Raw genomic sequence first — 19340 nt, 5'->3', positions numbered from 1 at the left:
TCATGTCTCTGTGTCATGTCTCTGTGTCTGTCTCTGTGTCGGTCTCTGTGTCGGTCTCTGTGTCGGTCTCTGTGTCGGTCTCTGTGTCGGTCTCTGTGTCTGTGTCTGTGTCTGTCTCTGTGTCTGTGTCATGTGTCTGTGTCATGTCTCTGTGTCATGTCTCTGTGTCTGTATCATGTCTCTGTGTCATGTCTCTGTGTCTGTGTCATGTCTCTGTGTCTCTGTCTGTCTCTGTGTCTGTCTCTGTGTCTGTCTCTGTGTCTGTGTCATGTGTCTGTGTCATGTGTCTGTGTCATGTCTCTGTGTCATGTCTCTGTGTCTGTATCATGTCTCTGTGTCATGTCTCTGTGTCTGTGTCATGTCTCTGTGTCTCTGTCTGTCTCTGTGTCTGTCTCTGTGTCTGTCTCTGTGTCTGTGTCATGTGTCTGTGTCATGTGTCTGTGTCATGTCTCTGTGTCATGTCTCTGTGTCTGTGTCTGTGTCATGTCTCTGTGTCTGTCATGTATGTGTCTGTCTCTGTGTCATGTCTCTGTGTCTGTGTAATGTCTCTGTGTCTGTGTCATGTCTCTGTGTCATGTCTGTGTCATGTCTCTGTCTCTGTGTCATGTCTCTGTCTCTGTGTCATGTCTCTGTATCTGTGTCATGTCTCTGTGTCATGTCTCTGTATCTGTGTCATGTCTCTGTGTCATGTCTCTGTCTCTGTGTCATGTCTCTGTGTCATGTCTCTGTGTCATGTCTCTGTGTCATGTCTCTGTATCATGTCTCTGTATCATGTCTCTGTGTCATGTCTCTGTATCTGTCTCTGTCTCTGTGTCATGTCTCTGTGTCACGTCTCTGTCTGTGTCTCTGTGTCATGTCTCTGTGTCATGTCTCTGTGTCACGTCTCTGTCTGTGTCTCTGTGTCATGTCTCTGTGTCATGTCTCTGTGTCATGTCTCTGTGTCACGTCTCTGTCTCTGTCTGTGTCTCTGTGTCATGTTTCTGTCTCTGTGTCTCTGTCTCTGTGTCATGTCTCTGTGTCATGTCTCTGTATCATGTCTCTGTGTCATGTCTCTGTGTCATGTCTCTGTGTCATGTCTCTGTGTCACGTCTCTGTCTGTGTCTCTGTGTCATGTCTCTGTGTCACATCTCTGTCTGTGTCTCTGTGTCATGTCTCTGTGTCATGTCTCTGTCTGTGTCTCTGTGTCATGTCTCTGTGTCATGTCTCTGTGTCATGTCTCTGTGTCATGTCTCTATCTGTGTCTCTGTGTGTTCTAGGACTTCAGGTGCTGCAGACCGTCCAGACCTCTGTGGTGCTCCAGCTCACCCTGCGTCCAGGCCAGGGACCCTGCAGCTCCTCCCTCCACTCCAGCCTGCACACCTCTCTACTCAATGACATGAGGGCCAAGGGTCTTTGCAGCCTGCAGGTTGGTGTGTGTGTGTGTGTGTCTCTCTGTGTGCGCGTGTGTGTCTGCGTGTGTGTGTGTCTGCGTGTGTGTGTGTCTGCGTGTGTGTGTGTCTGCGTGTGTGTGTGTCTGCGTGTGTGTGTGTCTGCGTGTGTGTGTCTGCGTGTGTGTGTGTCTCTGCGTGTGTGTGTGTCTCTGCGTGTGTGTGTGTCTCTGCGTGTGTGTGTGTCTCTGTGTGTGTGTGTGTGCGTGTGTGTGTGTCTGCGTGTGTGTGTCTCTGCGTGTGTGTGTGTCTCTGCGTGTGTGTGTGTCTCTGCGTGTGTGTGTGTGTCTCTGCATGTGTGTGTGTCTCTGTGTGTGTGTGCGTGTGTGTGTGTCTGTCTGTGTGTCTCTGTGTGTGTCTCTGTGTGTGCGAATGTCTGCCATCTACTGTTGCAATAAACGATAGTGAAAACCATGTGTAACTTGCTTTGAATGGAAAGGTGCCTGCAGGAGATATTCCAGAACCTGAACTAATGCAAAACATACGTTCTTAGAAAACTCATTAACTACAGATGTATTCATAAACGCAGCCCCATAAACCCTCTAGAAAATATACATGTAGGATTTATTGATATGGACTTTATTGATTTGCATATGACTGTTTTGTACCACAGCTAGTTGTCTATAGTTGACTAAGGAAGTCTTGTCTGAGACAGAACTGTAGCGTAGAGCAGCTTGATGCACAAGGACCCCCACTGGACAGCTGGTTGACTAGCTACAGATGTAGGATCTTAATTTGAGCCAGTTTGCTACAGCAGGAAAATAGTCCTCCAGCAACAGGAAATATTCATTGTTTAGTTGATTATAATTATTGAGTAATTTTGTGGTTGATATCTTTTTCATAAAGGAAAAGCAAGTCTGAAAGTGGGAATTACAAACTTCAGAAGCCTTTTTAAACCTCAAATACTCTACAATTTTAAAATGTCCTGCAGCAGGGAGATCAAATTAAGATCCTACATCTGTACAGGTTGTCTGACTACTGTGATGTTCATCTCTGTGTCAGTGTGTGATGAGTCTGTACAGGTTGTCTGACTACTGTGATGTTCATCTCTGTTTCAGTGTGTGATGAGTCTGTACAGGTTGTCTGACTACTGTGATGTTAAGCTCTGTGTCAGTGTGTGATGAGTCTGTACAGGTTGTCTGACTACTGTGATGTTAAGCTCTGTGTCAGTGTGTGATGAGTCTGTACAGGTTGTCTGACTACTGTGATGTTCATCTCTGTGTCAGTGTGTGATGAGTCTGTACAGGTTGTCTGACTACTGTGATGTTCATCTCTGTGTCAGTGTGTGATGAGTCTGTACAGGTTGTCTGACTACTGTGATGTTCAGCTCTGTTTCAGTGTGTGATGAGTCTGTACAGGTTGTCTGACTACTGTGATGTTCAGCTCTGTGTCAGTGTGTGATGAGTCTGTACAGGTTGTCTGACTACTGGGATGTTCATCTCTGTGTCAGTGTGTGATGAGTCTGTACAGGTTGTCTGACTACTGTGACGTTCATCTCTGTGTCAGTGTGTGATGAGTCTGTACAGGTTGTCTGACTACTGGGATGTTCAGCTCTGTGTCAGTGTGTGATGAGTCTGTACAGGTTGTCTGACTACTGTGACGTTCAGCTCTGTGTCAGTGTGTGATGAGTCTGTACAGGTTGTCTGACTACTGTGATGTTAAGCTCTGTGTCAGTGTGTGATGAGTCTGTACAGGTTGTCTGACTACTGTGATGTTCAGCTCTGTGTCAGTGTGTGATGAGTCTGTACAGGTTGTCTGACTACTGTGATGTTCAGCTCTGTGTCAGTGTGTGATGAGTCTGTACAGGTTGTCTGACTACTGTGACGTTCAGCTCTGTGTCAGTGTGTGATGAGTCTGTACAGGATGTCTGACTACTGTGACGTTCAGCTCTGTGTCAGTGTGTGATGAGTCTGTACAGGTTGTCTGACTACTGGGATGTTCAGCTCTGTGTCAGTGTGTGATGAGTCTGTACAGGTTGTCTGACTACTGTGACGTTCAGCTCTGTGTCAGTGTGTGATGAGTCTGTACAGGTTGTCTGACTACTGTGACGTTCAGCTCTGTGTCAGTGTGTGATGAGTCTGTACAGGTTGTCTGACTACTGTGATGTTCAGCTCTGTGTCAGTGTGTGATTAGTCTGTACAGGTTGTCTGACTACTGTGTCCTTCATCTCTGTGCCAGTGTGTGATGAGTCTGTACAGGTTGAGTGAGGAAAGCGTCAGTGTTCAGGTCAGCTGGAGGGCTCTTCTCTCAGACCTTCCTGTCTCTGTGTCAGTGTGTGATGAGTCTGTACAGGTTGAGTGAGGAAAGCGTCAGTGTTCAGGTCAGCTGGAGGGCTCTTCTCTCAGACCTTCCTGTCTCTGTGTCAGTGTGTGATGAGTCTGTACAGGTTGTCTGACTACTGTGTCTCTCCTGTTCTAGCTGACGTCCGTCTCTGTGTCAGTGTGTGATGAGTCGTCCGTCTCTGTAGAGTGTGTGAGTGAGGAAAGCGTCAGTGTTCAGGTCAGCTGGAGGGCTCTTCTCTCAGACCTTCCTGTCTCTGTTCTGCCTGACCTGCATGACGTCGGTAAGGAGCACAGACAACATTTCAGAAATATTTCTCAATGAAAAACAACATACTGTCTCACACCCTTTAAATACGTCTCAAGACTAGTTTCTACATTTTAAACTTTGACTTTGTGTGTATATTTTATTGGAGGTCTGCCAAAGTGCATTTTCATGTTTCATTTAATGGAACAACAGAAGTATTTGTGGATTTGAGTCATTAGTGATTTATCTGTTTCCAGATGTAGCGCTCAGTGAGGACAGGCTGTTGGATGGGCTGCTAGGCCTGATGGGTAGTGACGCCTACCGCTCTCTCTTGACCTCTGAACCCAGAGTCCTCTCTACCTCAGCACCCAACTTTGGCTGTTCCCATGGCTACCAGCGTGTTGGAACAGGATGTGGTACGTCCTTATTACCTTTCCCCCTAAAACACAACCTTTCCCCCTAAAACACAACCCGGCGCCGACATAGTTACTTCCGGCGCCGACAGAGATGGCCGCCTCGCTTCGCGTTCCTAGGAAACTATGCAGTTTTTAGTTTTTTTACGTGTTATTTCTTACACTAGTACCCCAGGTCATCTTAGGTTTCATCACATACAGCCGAGAAGAACTACTGAATATAAGATCAGCGTCAACTCACCACCAGTACGACCAAGAATATGTTTTTCGCGATGCGGATCCTGTGTTCTGCCTTACAACCAGTGCCACGGGATGGTTCCCATGCAGCGACCCAAAAAAACGACTCAGAAAAAGAGGGAAACGAAGCGGTCTTCTGGTCAGACTCCGGAGACGGGCACATCGTGCACCACTCCCTAGCATTCTTCTTGCCAATGTCCAGTCTCTTGACAACAAGGTTGATGAAATCCGAGCAAGGGTAGCATTCCAGAGGGACATCAGAGACTGTAACGTTCTCTGCTTCACGGAAACGTGGCTCACTGGAGAGACGCAATCCGAAGCGGTGCAGCCAGCGGGTTTCTCAGAAACAAACATCTTTCTGGTAAGAAGAGGGGCGTATGCCTTATGGCCAACGTGACATGGTGTGATGAAAGAAACATACAGGAACTCAAATCCTTCTGTTCACCTGATTTAGAATTCCTCACAATCAAATGTAGACCGCATTATCTACCAAGAGAATTCTCTTCGATTATAATCACAGCCGTATATATCCCCCCCCAAGCAGACACATCGATGGCTCTGAACGAACTTTATTTAACTCTCTGCAAACTGGAAACGATTTATCCGGAGGCTGCATTCATTGTAGCTGGGGATTTTAACAAGGCTAATCTGAAAACAAGACTCCCTAAATTTTATCAGCATATCGATTGCGCAACCAGGGGTGGAAAGACCCTGGATCATTGTTACTCTAACTTCCGCGACGCATATAAGGCCCTGCCCCGCCCCCCTTTCGGAAAAGCTGACCACGACTCCATTTTGTTGATCCCTGCCTACAGACAGAAACTAAAACAAGAAGCTCCCACGCTGAGGTCTGTCCAACGCTGGTCCGACCAAGCTGATTCCACACTCCAAGACTGCTTCCATCACGTGGACTGGGAGATGTTTCGTATTGCGTCAGCCAACAACATTGACGAATACGCTGATTCGGTGTGCGAGTTCATTAGAACGTGCGTTGAAGATGTCGTTCCCATAGCAACGATTAAAACATTCCCCAACCAGAAACCGTGGATTGATGGCAGCATTCGTGTGGAACTGAAGGCGCGAACCACTGCTTTTAATCAGGGCAAGGTGTCTGGTAACATGACTGAATACAAACTGTGCAGCTATTCCCTCCGCAAGGCTATCAAACAAGCTAAGCGCCAGTACAGAGACAAAGTAGAATCTCAATTCAACGGCTCAGACACAAGAGGCATGTGGCAGGGTCTACAGTCAATCACGGACTACAGGAAGAAACCCAGCCCAGTCACGGACCAGGATGTCTTGCTCCCAGGCAGACTAAACAACTTTTTTGCCCGCTTTGAGGACAATACAGTGCCACTGACACGGCCTGCAACGAAAACATGCGGTCTCTCCTTCACTGCAGCCGAAGTGAGTAAGACATTTAAACGTGTTAACCCTCGCAAGGCTGCAGGCCCAGACGGCATCCCCAGCCGCGCCCTCAGAGCATGCGCAGACCAGCTGGCCGGTGTGTTTACGGACATATTCAACCAATCCCTATACCAGTCTGCTGTTCCCACATGCTTCAAGAGGGCCACCATTGTTCCTGTTCCCAAGAAAGCTAAGGTAACTGAGCTAAACGACTACCGCCCCGTAGCACTCACATCCGTCATCATGAAGTGCTTTGAGAGACTAGTCAAGGACCATATCACCTCCACCCTACCTGACACCCTTGACCCACTCCAATTTGCTTACCGCCCAAATAGGTCCACAGACGATGCAATCTCAACCACACTGCACACTGCCCTAACCCATCTGGACAAGAGGAATACCTATGTGAGAATGCTGTTCATCGACTACAGCTCGGCATTCAACACCATAGTACCCTCCAAGCTCGTCATCAAGCTCGAGACCCTGGGTCTCGACCCCGCCCTGTGCAACTGGGTACTGGACTTCCTGATGGGCCGCCCCCAGGTAGTGAGGGTAGGCAACAACATCTCCTCCCCGCTGATCCTCAACACTGGGGCCCCACAAGGGTGCGTTCTGAGCCCTCTCCTGTACTCCCTGTTCACCCACGACTGCGTGGCCACGCACGCCTCCAACTCAATCATCAAGTTTGCGGACGACACAACAGTGGTAGGCTTGATTACCAACAACGACGAGACGGCCTACAGGGAGGACGTGAGGGCCCTCGGAGTGTGGTGTCAGGAAAATAACCTCACACTCAACGTCAACAAAACTAAGGAGATGATTGTGGACTTCAGGAAACAGCAGAGGGAACACCCCCCCATCCACATCGATGGAACAGTAGTGGAGAGGGTAGCAAGTTTTAAGTTCCTCGGCATACACATCACAGACAAACTGAATTGGTCCACTCACACAGACAGCATCGTGAGGAAGGCGCAGCAGCGCCTCTTCAACCTCAGGAGGCTGAAGAAATTCGGCTTGTCACCAAAAGCACTCACAAACTTCTACAGATGCACAATCGAGAGCATCCTGGCGGGCTGTATCACCGCCTGGTATGGCAACTGCACCGCCCTCAACCGTAAGGCTCTCCAGAGGGTAGTGAGGTCTGCACAACGCATCACCGGGGGCAAACTACCTGCCCTCCAGGACACCTACACCACCCGATGCTACAGGAAGGCCATAAAGATCATCAAGGACATCAACCACCCGAGCCACTGCCTGTTCACCCCGCTGTCATCCAGAAGGCGAGGTCAGTACAGGTGCATCAAAGCTGGGACCGAGAGACTGAAAAACAGCTTCTATCTCAAGGCCATCAGACTGTTAAACAGCCACCACTAACATTGAGTGGCTACTGCCAACACACTGTCAATGCCACTGACTCTACTCCAGCCACTTTAATCATGGGAATTGATGGGAAATGATGTAAATATATCACTAGCCACTTTAAACAATGCTACCTTATATAATGTTACTTACCCTACATTATTCATCTCATATGCATAAGATACTGTACTCTATATCATCGACTGCATCCTTATGTAATACATGTATCACTAGCCACTTTAACTATGCCACTTGGTTTACATACTCATCTCATATGTATATACTGTACTCGATATCATCTACTGTATCTTGCCTATGCTGCTCTGTACCATCACTCATTCATATATCCTTATGTACATATTCTTTATCCCCTTACATTGTGTATAAGACAGTAGTTTTTTTTGGAATTGTTAGTTAGATTACTTGTTCGTTATTACTGCATTGTCGGAACAAGAAGCACAAGCATTTCGCTACACTCACATTAACATCTGCTAACCATGTGTATGTGACAAATAGATTTGATTTGATTTGATTTGAACTACTGTACATCAGTTCATATGTAATGAAAGTACATACTGACTGATTTACTAAAGGTCACGACCCGGTTGACAGCATTATTAATAACTGAATGTATAACACACACCCTCTCTCCTCTCTCTCTTTTCTCTCTGTCCTCTCTCCCTCTTTTCTCATTCTCCTCACTCTCTCTCCCCTGCTTTCTTTTCCCTACTCTCTCTCTCTCTGTCTCTCTCTCTGTCTCTCTCCCTCTATCTTTCTCTTCTCCCTCTCTCTCTCTCCCTCTATCTCTCTCCCTCTATCTCTCTCTCTCCCTCTATCTTTCTCTATCTCTCTCTCTCCCTCTATCTTTCTCTTCTCCTTCTCTCTCTCTCCCTCTATCTTTCTCTTCTCCCTCTCTCTCTTCTCCCTCTCTCTCTTCTCCCTCTATCTCTCTCCCTCTATCTCTCTCTCTCCCTCTTTCTCTTCTCCTTCTCTCTCTCTCCCTCTATCTTTCTCTTCTCCTTCTCTCTCTCTCCCTCTATCTTTCTCTTCTCCCTCTCTCTCTCTCCCTCTCCCTCTATCTTTCTCTTCTCCCTCTCTCTCTCTCCCTCTATCTTTCTCTTCTCCCTCTCTCTCTCTCCCTCTATCTTTCTCTTCTCCCTCTCTCTCTCCCTCTATCTCTCTCCCTCTATCTTTCTCTTCTCCCTCTCTTTCTCCCTCTATCTTTCTCTTCTCCTTCTCTCTCTCTCCCTCTATCTTTCTCCCTCTATCTTTCTCTTCTCCTTCGCTCTCTCTCCCTCTATCTTTCTCTTCTCCCTGCTTCTCTCGTTCCCTCATCATTCTTTTCTCTCTCTCTCCCTCCATCTTTCTTTTCTCCCTCTCTCTCTGTTTTCTCTCCCTCTCTCTCTCTTTGCGCTCTCTCTCCCTCTTTGCTCTCTCGCCCCCTCTCTCTCCCTCTTTCTTCTCCCCTCTCTCCCTCTTTCTTCTCCCCCCTCTCCCTCTCCCCTATAGTGGTGTGTCCTGCGGGTATGTTTTCCAGTGGAGGTGTGTGTTCTCCCTGTCCTCAGGGCTCCTACCAAGACCAGGAGGGGTCAGACTTCTGTACCATGTGTCCTAAAGGCACGTCCACTAACGGAGCTTCCACTGCCACACAGTGTGAGTGAGGAGATAGGAGACACGTTCCTTATTACCACTGTCTTTCTGTTGCTCAGCTCACCCAGTGTTAGAGAGCCCTTTATTATAATGTAGATCTATGATATTTACTAAGGTCTAGGACCGTGGTCCTATCCCCTAAACATAGGCAGCTTAACTGCTCAGCTCACCACTGTCACCACTGGAGCTGCCTTATTATTATGTAGAGCTATGATATTTACTAAGGTCTAGGACCGTGGTCCTATCCCCTAAACATAGGCAGCTTAACTGCTCAGCTCACCACTGTCACCACTGGAGCTGCCTTATTATTATGTAGATCTATGATATTTACTAAGGTCTAGGACCGTGGTCCTATCCCCTAAACATAGGCAGCTTAACTGCTCAGCTCACCACTGTCACCACTGGAGCTGCCTTATTATTATGTAGAGCTATGATATTTACTAAGGTCTAGGACCGTGGTCCTATCCCCTAAACATAGGCAGCTTAACTGCTCAGCTCACCACTGTCACCACTGGAGCTGCCTTATTATTATGTAGATCTATGATATTTACTAAGGTCTAGGACCGTGGTCCTATCCCCTAAACATAGGCAGCTTAACTGCTCAGCTCACCACTGTCACCACTGGAGCTGCCTTATTATTATGTAGATCTATGATATTTACTAAGGTCTAGGACCGTGGTCCTATCCCCTAAACATAGGCAGCTTAACTGCTCAGCTCACCACTGTCACCACTGGAGCTGCTGCTCTAGTTTCAACTGTTCTGCCTTATTATTATGTAGATCTATGATATTTACTAAGGTCTAGGACCGTGGTCCTATCCCCTAAACATAGGCAGCTTAACTGCTCAGCTCACCACTGTCACCACTGGAGCTGCCTTATTATTATGTAGATCTATGATATTTACTAAGGTCTAGGACCGTGGTCCTATCCCCTAAACATAGGCAGCTTAACTGCTCAGCTCACCACTGTCACCACTGGAGCTGCCTTATTATTATGTAGATCTATGATATTTACTAAGGTCTAGGACCGTGGTCCTATCCCCTAAACATAGGCAGCTTAACTGCTCAGCTCACCACTGTCACCACTGGAGCTGCCTTATTATTATGTAGATCTATGATATTTACTAAGGTCTAGGACCGTGGTCCTATCCCCTAAACATAGGCAGCTTAACTGCTCAGCTCACCACTGTCACCACTGGAGCTGCCTTATTATTATGTAGATCTATGATATTTACTAAGGTCTAGGACCGTGGTCCTATCCCCTAAACATAGGCAGCTTAACTGCTCAGCTCACCACTGTCACCACTGGAGCTGCTGCTCCAGTTTCAACTGTTCTGCCTTATTATTATGTAGATCTATGATATTTACTAAGGTCTAGGACCGTGGTCCTATCCCCTAAACATAGGCAGCTTAACTGCTCAGCTCACCACTGTCACCACTGGAGCTGCCTTATTATTATGTAGATCTATGATATTTACTAAGGTCTAGGACCGTGGTCCTATCCCCTAAACATAGGCAGCTTAACTGCTCAGCTCACCACTGTCACCACTGGAGCTGCTGCTCCAGTTTCAACTGTTCTGCCTTATTATTATGTAGATCTATGATATTTACTAAGGTCTAGGACCGTGGTCCTATCCCCTAAACATAGGCAGCTTAACTGCTCAGCTCACCACTGTCACCACTGGAGCTGCCTTATTATTATGTAGATCTATGATATTTACTAAGGTCTAGGACCGTGGTCCTATCCCCTAAACATAGGCAGCTTAACTGCTCAGCTCACCACTGTCACCACTGGAGCTGCTGCTCTAGTTTCAACTGTTCTGCCTTATTATTATGTAGATCTATGATATTTACTAAGGTCTAGGACCGTGGTCCTATCCCCTAAACATAGGCAGCTTAACTGCTCAGCTCACCACTGTCACCACTGGAGCTGCTGCTCCAGTTTCAACTTCCACCTGACTGTGCTGCTGCTCTAGTTTCAACTGTTCTGCCTTATTATTATGTAGATCTATGATATTTACTAAGGTCTAGGACCGTGGTCCTATCCCCTAAACATAGGCAGCTTAACTGCTCAGCTCACCACTGTCACCACTGGAGCTGCTGCTCCAGTTTCAACTGTTCTGCCTTATTATTATGTAGATCTATGATATTTACTAAGGTCTAGGACCGTGGTCCTATCCCCTAAACATAGGCAGCTTAACTGCTCAGCTCACCACTGTCACCACTGGAGCTGCCTTATTATTATGTAGATCTATGATATTTACTAAGGTCTAGGACCGTGGTCCTATCCCCTAAACATAGGCAGCTTAACTGCTCAGCTCACCACTGTCACCACTGGAGCTGCTGCTCTAGTTTCAACTGTTCTGCCTTATTATTATGTAGATCTATGATATTTACTAAGGTCTAGGACCGTGGTCCTATCCCCTAAACATAGGCAGCTTAACTGCTCAGCTCACCACTGTCACCACTGGAGCTGCCTTATTATTATGTAGATCTATGATATTTACTAAGGTCTAGGACCGTGGTCCTATCCCCTAAACATAGGCAGCTTAACTGCTCAGCTCACCACTGTCACCACTGGAGCTGCTGCTCCAGTTTCAACTGTTCTGCCTTATTATTATGTAGATCTATGATATTTACTAAGGTCTAGGACCGTGGTCCTATCCCCTAAACATAGGCAGCTTAACTGCTCAGCTCACCACTGTCACCACTGGAGCTGCTGCTCCAGTTTCAACTGTTCTGCCTTATTATTATGTAGATCTATGATATTTACTAAGGTCTAGGACCGTGGTCCTATCCCCTAAACATAGGCAGCTTAACTGCTCAGCTCACCACTGTCACCACTGGAGCTGCTGCTCCAGTTTCAACTGTTCTGCCTTATTATTATGTAGATCTATGATATTTACTAAGGTCTAGGACCGTGGTCCTATCCCCTAAACATAGGCAGCTTAACTGCTCAGCTCACCACTGTCACCACTGGAGCTGCTGCTCCAGTTTCAACTGTTCTGCCTTATTATTATGTAGATCTATGATATTTACTAAGGTCTAGGACCGTGGTCCTATCCCCTAAACATAGGCAGCTTAACTGCTCAGCTCACCACTGTCACCACTGGAGCTGCTGCTCCAGTTTCAACTTCCACCTGACTGTGCTGCTGCTCTAGTTTCAACTGTTCTGCCTTATTATTATGTAGATCTATGATATTTACTAAGGTCTAGGACCGTGGTCCTATCCCCTAAACATAGGCAGCTTAACTGCTCAGCTCACCACTGTCACCACTGGAGCTGCTGCTCCAGTTTCAACTTCCACCTGACTGTGCTGCTGCTCTAGTTTCAACTGTTCTGCCTTATTATTATTCGACCATGCTGGTCATTTATGAACATTTGAACATCTTGGCCATGTTCTGTTATAATCTCCACCCGGCACAGCCAGAAGAGGACTGGCCACCCCACATAGCCTGGTTCCTCTCTAGGTTTCTTCCTAGGTATTGGCCTTTCTAGGGAGTTTTTCCTAGCCACCGTGCTTCTACACCTGCATTGCTTGCTGTTTGGGGTTTTAGGCTGGGTTTCTGTACAGCACTTTGAGATATCAGCTGATGTACGAAGGGCTATATAAATAAATTTGATTTGATTTGTTTTGTAATGTCCAGGTTTGACAGAGTGCCAGCGCAGTGGCCTGAGGTGTTCAGAGGGAGGGGACTTCCTGTCGGCCCAGCAGGACATCCAGACCAGGAGGTGGCGCTGTGTCACATCCAGCGGAGAGCAGCTGGAGTGGACAACCACTGGCCAGCATCTGTCTGAGGGAGAATGTTCAGGTACTGTCTGGGTCAGCGTTTTAAGAACAAAGAGTATCTTGTATTACTGCCCCAGAAAATGAATGTATTGTCTCTGTGGACTGGAAACAAACAAACAGTTTGAGCGTGAAGTTCTTAGTCAGGTGACTCAGGTCTATTGAAGTATTTTTTGTGGACCAGTGTTTTAACACATGGCTGAAACATCAATAGATACCTGAGTCACACTGTGTGCGTCCCAAATGGAGCCATACTTCCTGTTTTGGCCAGGGACCATTGGGCTTTGGTCAAAAGTAGTGCACTGCGTAGGGTGCCAGTTGGACCACTTCCTGTGACTCAGGTTCTGTCCGAGGATCACTAGAGAGAGACTAAACCCAGGAATCATGTTCAACAATGTTATGAGGATTTGAAGCACTGACAACTGAGGTTAAGAGTTTTGTGTGTGACCTCTACTTGTGCTGCTATGCTCTTAGTCAACAGTTCAATTACAACCTTTCTTGAACTTTATTTAGTTTTCTTTTTTTTTACTAAAAGGAACTCGTATTAAGTGAAGTGGTATATTTCTACATATTATATCTACAGTACAGGAATGACTGAAGTGTTAAGAGCAATGTGCCGTTGTTGTGTACAACAAGAGGAAAAACACATTCAAAAACAAAAAAAAGTCATTTCTGAAGTTTGGCTGTTTTTTTGTTGTTGTGTGAGTCAAGACACCTTCATTTGTTGTTGTTGTTGTGTATCCTAATATTTCCCTTTCTCCTTCTACAGTTCTGGAGAGGTTTGAGACAGTTCCCAGATCAGCGTTTTCTCTAGCAGCAGAAGACTATGTCGTCCTCAGCTCAGAGACGTCAGACACGACCACGGAGGAACAACTCAGGACGTGTGTGTCAGGTGAGGTCACTGTGCAAAGTTACATTTTAAAAAATACAAAAAAAGTTGTCGTCTTTCCACAATAAAAAGGATGTGTCACAAATGGCACCCGATTCCCTGTAGTGTGTGTTACTCACTACAGGCCTATGGACCCTGGTCAAAAGTCATACACTATATAGGGAATAGGGTGCAAGTTCTGACTCACTACAAGTGTTTATATACCAAAACCACGAGTGTAAAACATTGGTTATGTTGGTGTCCCTCCCCAGCTTGCGCCCAGGTCCAGACTTGTCTTTACGTCGTCCTTTACGCTGAAGAAGGACAAAGTCACTGTGAACTCTACAGCACCGACGCTGCTAACATCCGATGCCAAACCTCTGAGCAAGTATGGGACGTCCACAATCTGTCTTTTTCTCCGTCCACAGTGTGGACCCGTCTGTGGGCTCTGGTCTAAAGCAGTGGTGGAAAAAGTACTCAGTAGTTATACTCAAGTCAAAGTGAAAATACCTTTTATAGAAAATAACTCAAGGCAAAGTGAAGATACCTTTATAGAAAATAACTCAAGGCAAAGTGAAGATACCTTTTATAGAAAATAACTCAAGTCAAAGTGAAGATACCTTTTATAGAAAATAACTCAAGGCAAAGTGAAGATACCTTTTATAGAAAATAACTCAAGTAAAAGTGAAGATACCTTTATAGAAAATAACTCAAGTCAAAGTGAAGATACCTTTATAGAAAATAACTCAAGTCAAAGTGAAGATACCTTTATAGAAAATAACTCAAGTAAAAGTGAAGATACCTTTATAGAAAATAACTCAAGTAAAAGTGATCCATAATTTACAGATTCCATAAAGTACAGATGCCCTAAAAAAAACAACTTTGTACTTTAAAGTGTTTTTAGTGAAGTACTTTACACCACTGGTCGAAAGCAGTGCTCTATAAAGGGTGTAGGGTGCCATTTGGGAAGCAACCTATGTCATGTTGGTGTGTTGTACACTGAGCTTTCATCAGGCATCACCTACACTGCTGGTTCTGGACCCCTGATTCACACTACAGGTGATAGAAGAGGGTTCTGGAACCCTGATTCACACTACAGGAGATAGAAGAGGGTTCTGGAACCCTGATTCACACTACAGGAGATAGAAGAGGGTTCTGGAACCCTGATTCACACTACAGGAGATAGAAGAGGGCTCTGGAACCCTGATTCACACTACAGGAGATAGAAGAGGGCTCTGGAACCCTGATTCACACTACAGGAGATAGAAGAGGGTTCTGGAACCCTGATTCACACTACAGGAGATAGAAGAGGGTTCAGGAACCCTGATTCACACTACAGGAGATAGAAGAGGGTTCTGGAACCCTGATTCACACTACAGGAGATAGAAGAGGGTTCTGGAACCCTGATTCACACTACAGGAGATAGAAGAGGGTTCTGGAACCCTGATTCACACTACAGGAGATAGAAGAGGGTTCTGGAACCCTGATTCACACTACAGGAGATAGAAGAGGGTTCTGGAACCCTGATTCACACTACAGGAGATAGAAGAGGGCTCTGGACCCCTGATTCACACTACAGGAGATAGAAGAGGGTTCTGGAACCCTGATTCACACTACAGGAGATAGAAGAGGGTTACATGGTTATTAGGGCTCATCTAATCAAACGAGGAACATCCCTATAATCTCCCAGAAATGTTACTATCGTATTATATTCAATTATTCATTGCAGAACAAATCAACACACCACATTGACATAGTAGGTTTGATGCTTTCGAAACAGTTTGGCTGTGACTGCTGTTTCCATTAGATATTGTTGGGTTGTGTGATAACTCTTTCAAGTGTCCCCTTTGCTTGTGATTCCCAGACCAAAGGGTTCCTGGGAAATGCAGGTGCTGATATGTTCCAGAACCTGAGCTGTTCTCTGAAGGTGAACGGGGCTGACAGACAGAACGTCACGGTCATCAGGAAGAAAGGTTCCGTATGAGCTTGTTTGTCCTCTTATAAAGTGACTCTGCTGAACTCCACTACGTCCATCCTGTTCGTCCTCGTCTCTCACAACAGTCCATGAAGTCCTCTCTCTCTCTAGCTCCTCTCAATAGAATAAGGAATTCACCTACTGCACAGACATGAATCTGTTTCATTTTTTTTCTGCAGCTGTGTTTCTCTACCAGACCATGAGAATCAGTCTCTCTCTGTATCACAGGTCATGAATTCACCACTAAGGCCCAGAAGACCTTTGAAAGGTTGAGTTTCCATAAGGCCAGTTCTGGTGTGTACCGTACCGTGGTGTTTGCAGCTGAAGGAACCACTCTGACCGACGTCCATCGTTTCTGTCAGGACGAGTGTACCCAGAACACCTGCTGTGACGGCTTCATCCTCAATCAGAACGTTCTCAGCGGAGGTAAAAGCCTGTAGCCTGAGTGCCAGTCTGTTTGTGCTAACATGCCCAAGACATCAATGGAGTGGACAAGAGCACAAATGGACCGAGCTAAAAAGGCTGTGTCACATGTGAAGACAGCATCCAGAACCACATTGTGTGATGCTGTTACTAAGTGGTTATATGTGAAGGCAGCATCCAGAACCACATTGTGTGATGCTGTTACTAAGTGGTCATATGTGAAGGCAGCATCCAGAACCACATTGTGTGATGCTGTCATATGTGAAGGCAGCATCCAGAACCACATTGTGTGATGCTGTTACTAAGTGGTCATATGTGAAGGCAGCATCCAGAACCACATTGTGTGATGCTGTTACTAAGTGGTCATATGTGAAGGCAGCATCCAGAACCACATTGTGTGATGCTGTTACTAAGTGGTCATATGTGAAGACAGCATCCAGAACCACATTGTGTGATGCTGCTTAGTGAGGAAGCTCATACACTTATTGAATCTTAGCCCATTTCCAATAGGTTGGATATTTCATCAATAAGGCCTGAGGTATATGGCCAATATAACACGACTAAGAGCTGTTTTTAATTATTATTTTATTTAACCTTTATTTAATTAGGCAAGTCAGTTAAGAACAAATTCTTATTTACAATGACGGCATACCCCGGCCAAACCCGGACGACGCTGGGCCAATTATGCGCCGCCCTATGGGACTCCCAATCACGGCCGGATGTGATACAGCCTGGAATTGAACCAGGGACTGTAGTGATGCCTCTTGCACTGAGATGCAGTGCCTTAGACCGCGACGTCAATAGGGGCCCCAAGATACAGCCCTTAGACGTGTTATATTGGCCATATATCACAAACTCCCCAGGTGCCTTATTGCTATTATAAACAGGTTACCTACTTAATTAGAGCAGTACAAATAATATTTTGTCATACCCATGATATATGGTCTAATATACCACGGCTTACAGCCAATCAGCATTCAGGGCTCGAACCACCCAGTTTATAAAAAACAATGCACATCCTGAACCAATGTAAATCTCAATATATTATATTTTATTATCATTGATGAGCAATTAAATTCTTCAAATCTCCCCCCTCTCTCTCTTTCTCTCTCTCTCTCTCTCTCTTTCTCTCCGTCTCTCTCTCTCTCTCTGTCTCTCTGTCTCTCTGTCTCTCTCTGTCCGTCCAGGTACCATTATGTGTGGTCTGCTGAGCTACCCAGACATGTTGCTATGCAGTGAGGCAGACTGGGACGTGTCTGGCCTGGCCAAGGCGAACAGGATCTGTGGGGCTGGAGTCACCTACAATAAACTGCAGAAACAGTTCATCTTTAACTTTGGAGGACACGACTTCACCATCAGTAAGTATATCTACCTAGACTATTACCGTAACATTTAAGGACCGTTTCCCAGACTCAGATTAAACCTATTCCTGGACTTAAAAGCTCAATTAAGGATCTCCATTGGAAATCTTTTGGGGTCAAAGACTAGGCTGAAGCTGTGTCCAGGAAACCTGCCTCTACAGTATAGATGGAATAGATGATGATACTATAATCTAACTACAGTATGTGGTTATGAAGTGTTACTCTGTAACTAAGTGGTTATGAAGTGTTACTCTACTCTGTAACTAAGTGGTTATGAAGTGTTACTCTGTAACTAAGTGGTTATGAAGTGTTACTCTGTAACTAAGTGGTTATGAAGTGTTACTCTGTTACTAAGTGGTTATGAAGTGTTACTCTGTAACTAAGTGGTTATGAAGTGTTACTCTGTAACTAAGTGGTTATGAAGTGTTACTCTGTAACTAAGTGGTTATGAAGTGTTACTCTGTAACTAAGTGGTTATGAAGTGTTACTCTGTTACTAAGTGGTTATGAAGTGTTACTCTGTAACTAAGTGGTTATGAAGTGTTACTCTGTAACTAAGTGGTTATGAAGTGTTACTCTGTAACTAAGTGGTTATGAAGTGTTACTCTGCTCTGTAACTAAGTGGTTATGAAGTGTTACTCTGCTCTGTAACTAAGTGGTTATGAAGTGTTACTCTTCTCTGTAACTAAGTGGTTATGAAGTGTTACTCTGTAACTAAGTGGTTATGAAGTGTTACTCTGTAACTAAGTGGTTATGAAGTGTTACTCTGTAACTAAGTGGTTATGAAGTGTTACTCTGCTCTGTAACTAAGTGGTTATGAAGTGTTACTCTGTAACTAAGTGGTTATGAAGTGTTACTCTGTAACTAAGTGGTTATGAAGTGTTACTCTGTAACTAAGTGGTTATGAAGTGTTACTCTGTAACTAAGTGGTTATGAAGTGTTACTCTGTAACTAAGTGGTTATGAAGTGTTACTCTGTAACTAAGTGGTTATGAAGTGTTACTAAGTTGTTATGAAGTGTTACTAAGTGGTTATGAAGTGTTACTCTGTAACTAAGTGGTTATGAAGTGTTACTCTGTAACTAAGTGGTTATGAAGTGTTACTAAGTGGTTATGAAGTGTTACTCTGTTACTAAGTGGTTATGAAGTGTTACTAAGTGGTTATGAATTGTTACTAAGTGGTTATGAAGTGTTACTCTGTAACTAAGTGGTTATGAAGTGTTACTCTGTAACTAAGTGGTTATGAAGTGTTACTCTGTAACTAAGTGGTTATGAAGTGTTACTAAGTGGTTATGAAGTGTTACTCTGTTACTAAGTGGTTATGAAGTGTTACTCTGTAACTAAGTGGTTATGAAGTGTTACTAAGTGGTTATGAAGTGTTACTCTGTTACTAAGTGGTTATGAAGTGTTACTCTGTAACTAAGTGGTTATGAAGTGTTACTCTGTAACTAAGTGGTTATGAAGTGTTACTAAGTGGTTATGAAGTGTTACTCTGTTACTAAGTGGTTATGAAGTGTTACTCTGTAACTAAGTGGTTATGAAGTGTTACTAAGTGGTTATGAAGTGTTACTCTGTTACTAAGTGGTTATGAAGTGTTACTCTGTAACTAAGTGTTTATGAAGTGTTACTCTGTAACTAAGTGTTTATGAAGTGTTACTCTGTAACGAAGTGGTTATGAAGTGTTACTCTGTTACTAAGTGGTTATGAAGTGTTACTCTGTTACTAAGTGGTTAGGAAAAATGTAATGGTCAGTATGTTTCTCTCACAGCGGATACAGCTCTGCCAACATCAAGCAAGAACAAAACTGACTACCAGGCCACCATTATTGGGTTCCAAGGCATTTACCTCTGGAAAGGTATTGTACATTTTATTCCTTATGCAGATTTATAAAACAATGTACTTCTGAATAAA

General features: G+C 45.0%; 1 protein-coding gene across 1 annotated transcript in view; it reads left to right on the top strand.

Annotated features, from left to right (window-relative positions):
* tg (thyroglobulin) overlaps positions 1-19340 on the top strand; it is a 90630-nt gene that overhangs the window by 20926 nt on the left and 50364 nt on the right. The window contains exons 21-31 of the mRNA XM_031811815.1: positions 1257-1405; positions 3846-3990; positions 4211-4369; positions 8879-9022; positions 12666-12830; positions 13575-13697; positions 13946-14061; positions 15538-15646; positions 15877-16074; positions 17259-17429; positions 19198-19284. Of these exons, the coding sequence (XP_031667675.1) occupies positions 1257-1405; positions 3846-3990; positions 4211-4369; positions 8879-9022; positions 12666-12830; positions 13575-13697; positions 13946-14061; positions 15538-15646; positions 15877-16074; positions 17259-17429; positions 19198-19284 (1566 nt within the window). The remainder of the gene's footprint in view (positions 1-1256; positions 1406-3845; positions 3991-4210; positions 4370-8878; positions 9023-12665; positions 12831-13574; positions 13698-13945; positions 14062-15537; positions 15647-15876; positions 16075-17258; positions 17430-19197; positions 19285-19340) is intronic.

This window comes from Oncorhynchus kisutch, unplaced genomic scaffold, assembly GCF_002021735.2.
Source record: "Oncorhynchus kisutch isolate 150728-3 unplaced genomic scaffold, Okis_V2 Okis02a-Okis13b_hom, whole genome shotgun sequence".
Taxonomy (NCBI): domain Eukaryota; kingdom Metazoa; phylum Chordata; class Actinopteri; order Salmoniformes; family Salmonidae; genus Oncorhynchus; species Oncorhynchus kisutch.
The sequence above is the reverse complement of the archived record's forward strand: the minus strand, read 5'-3'. Positions and strand labels throughout refer to the sequence as shown.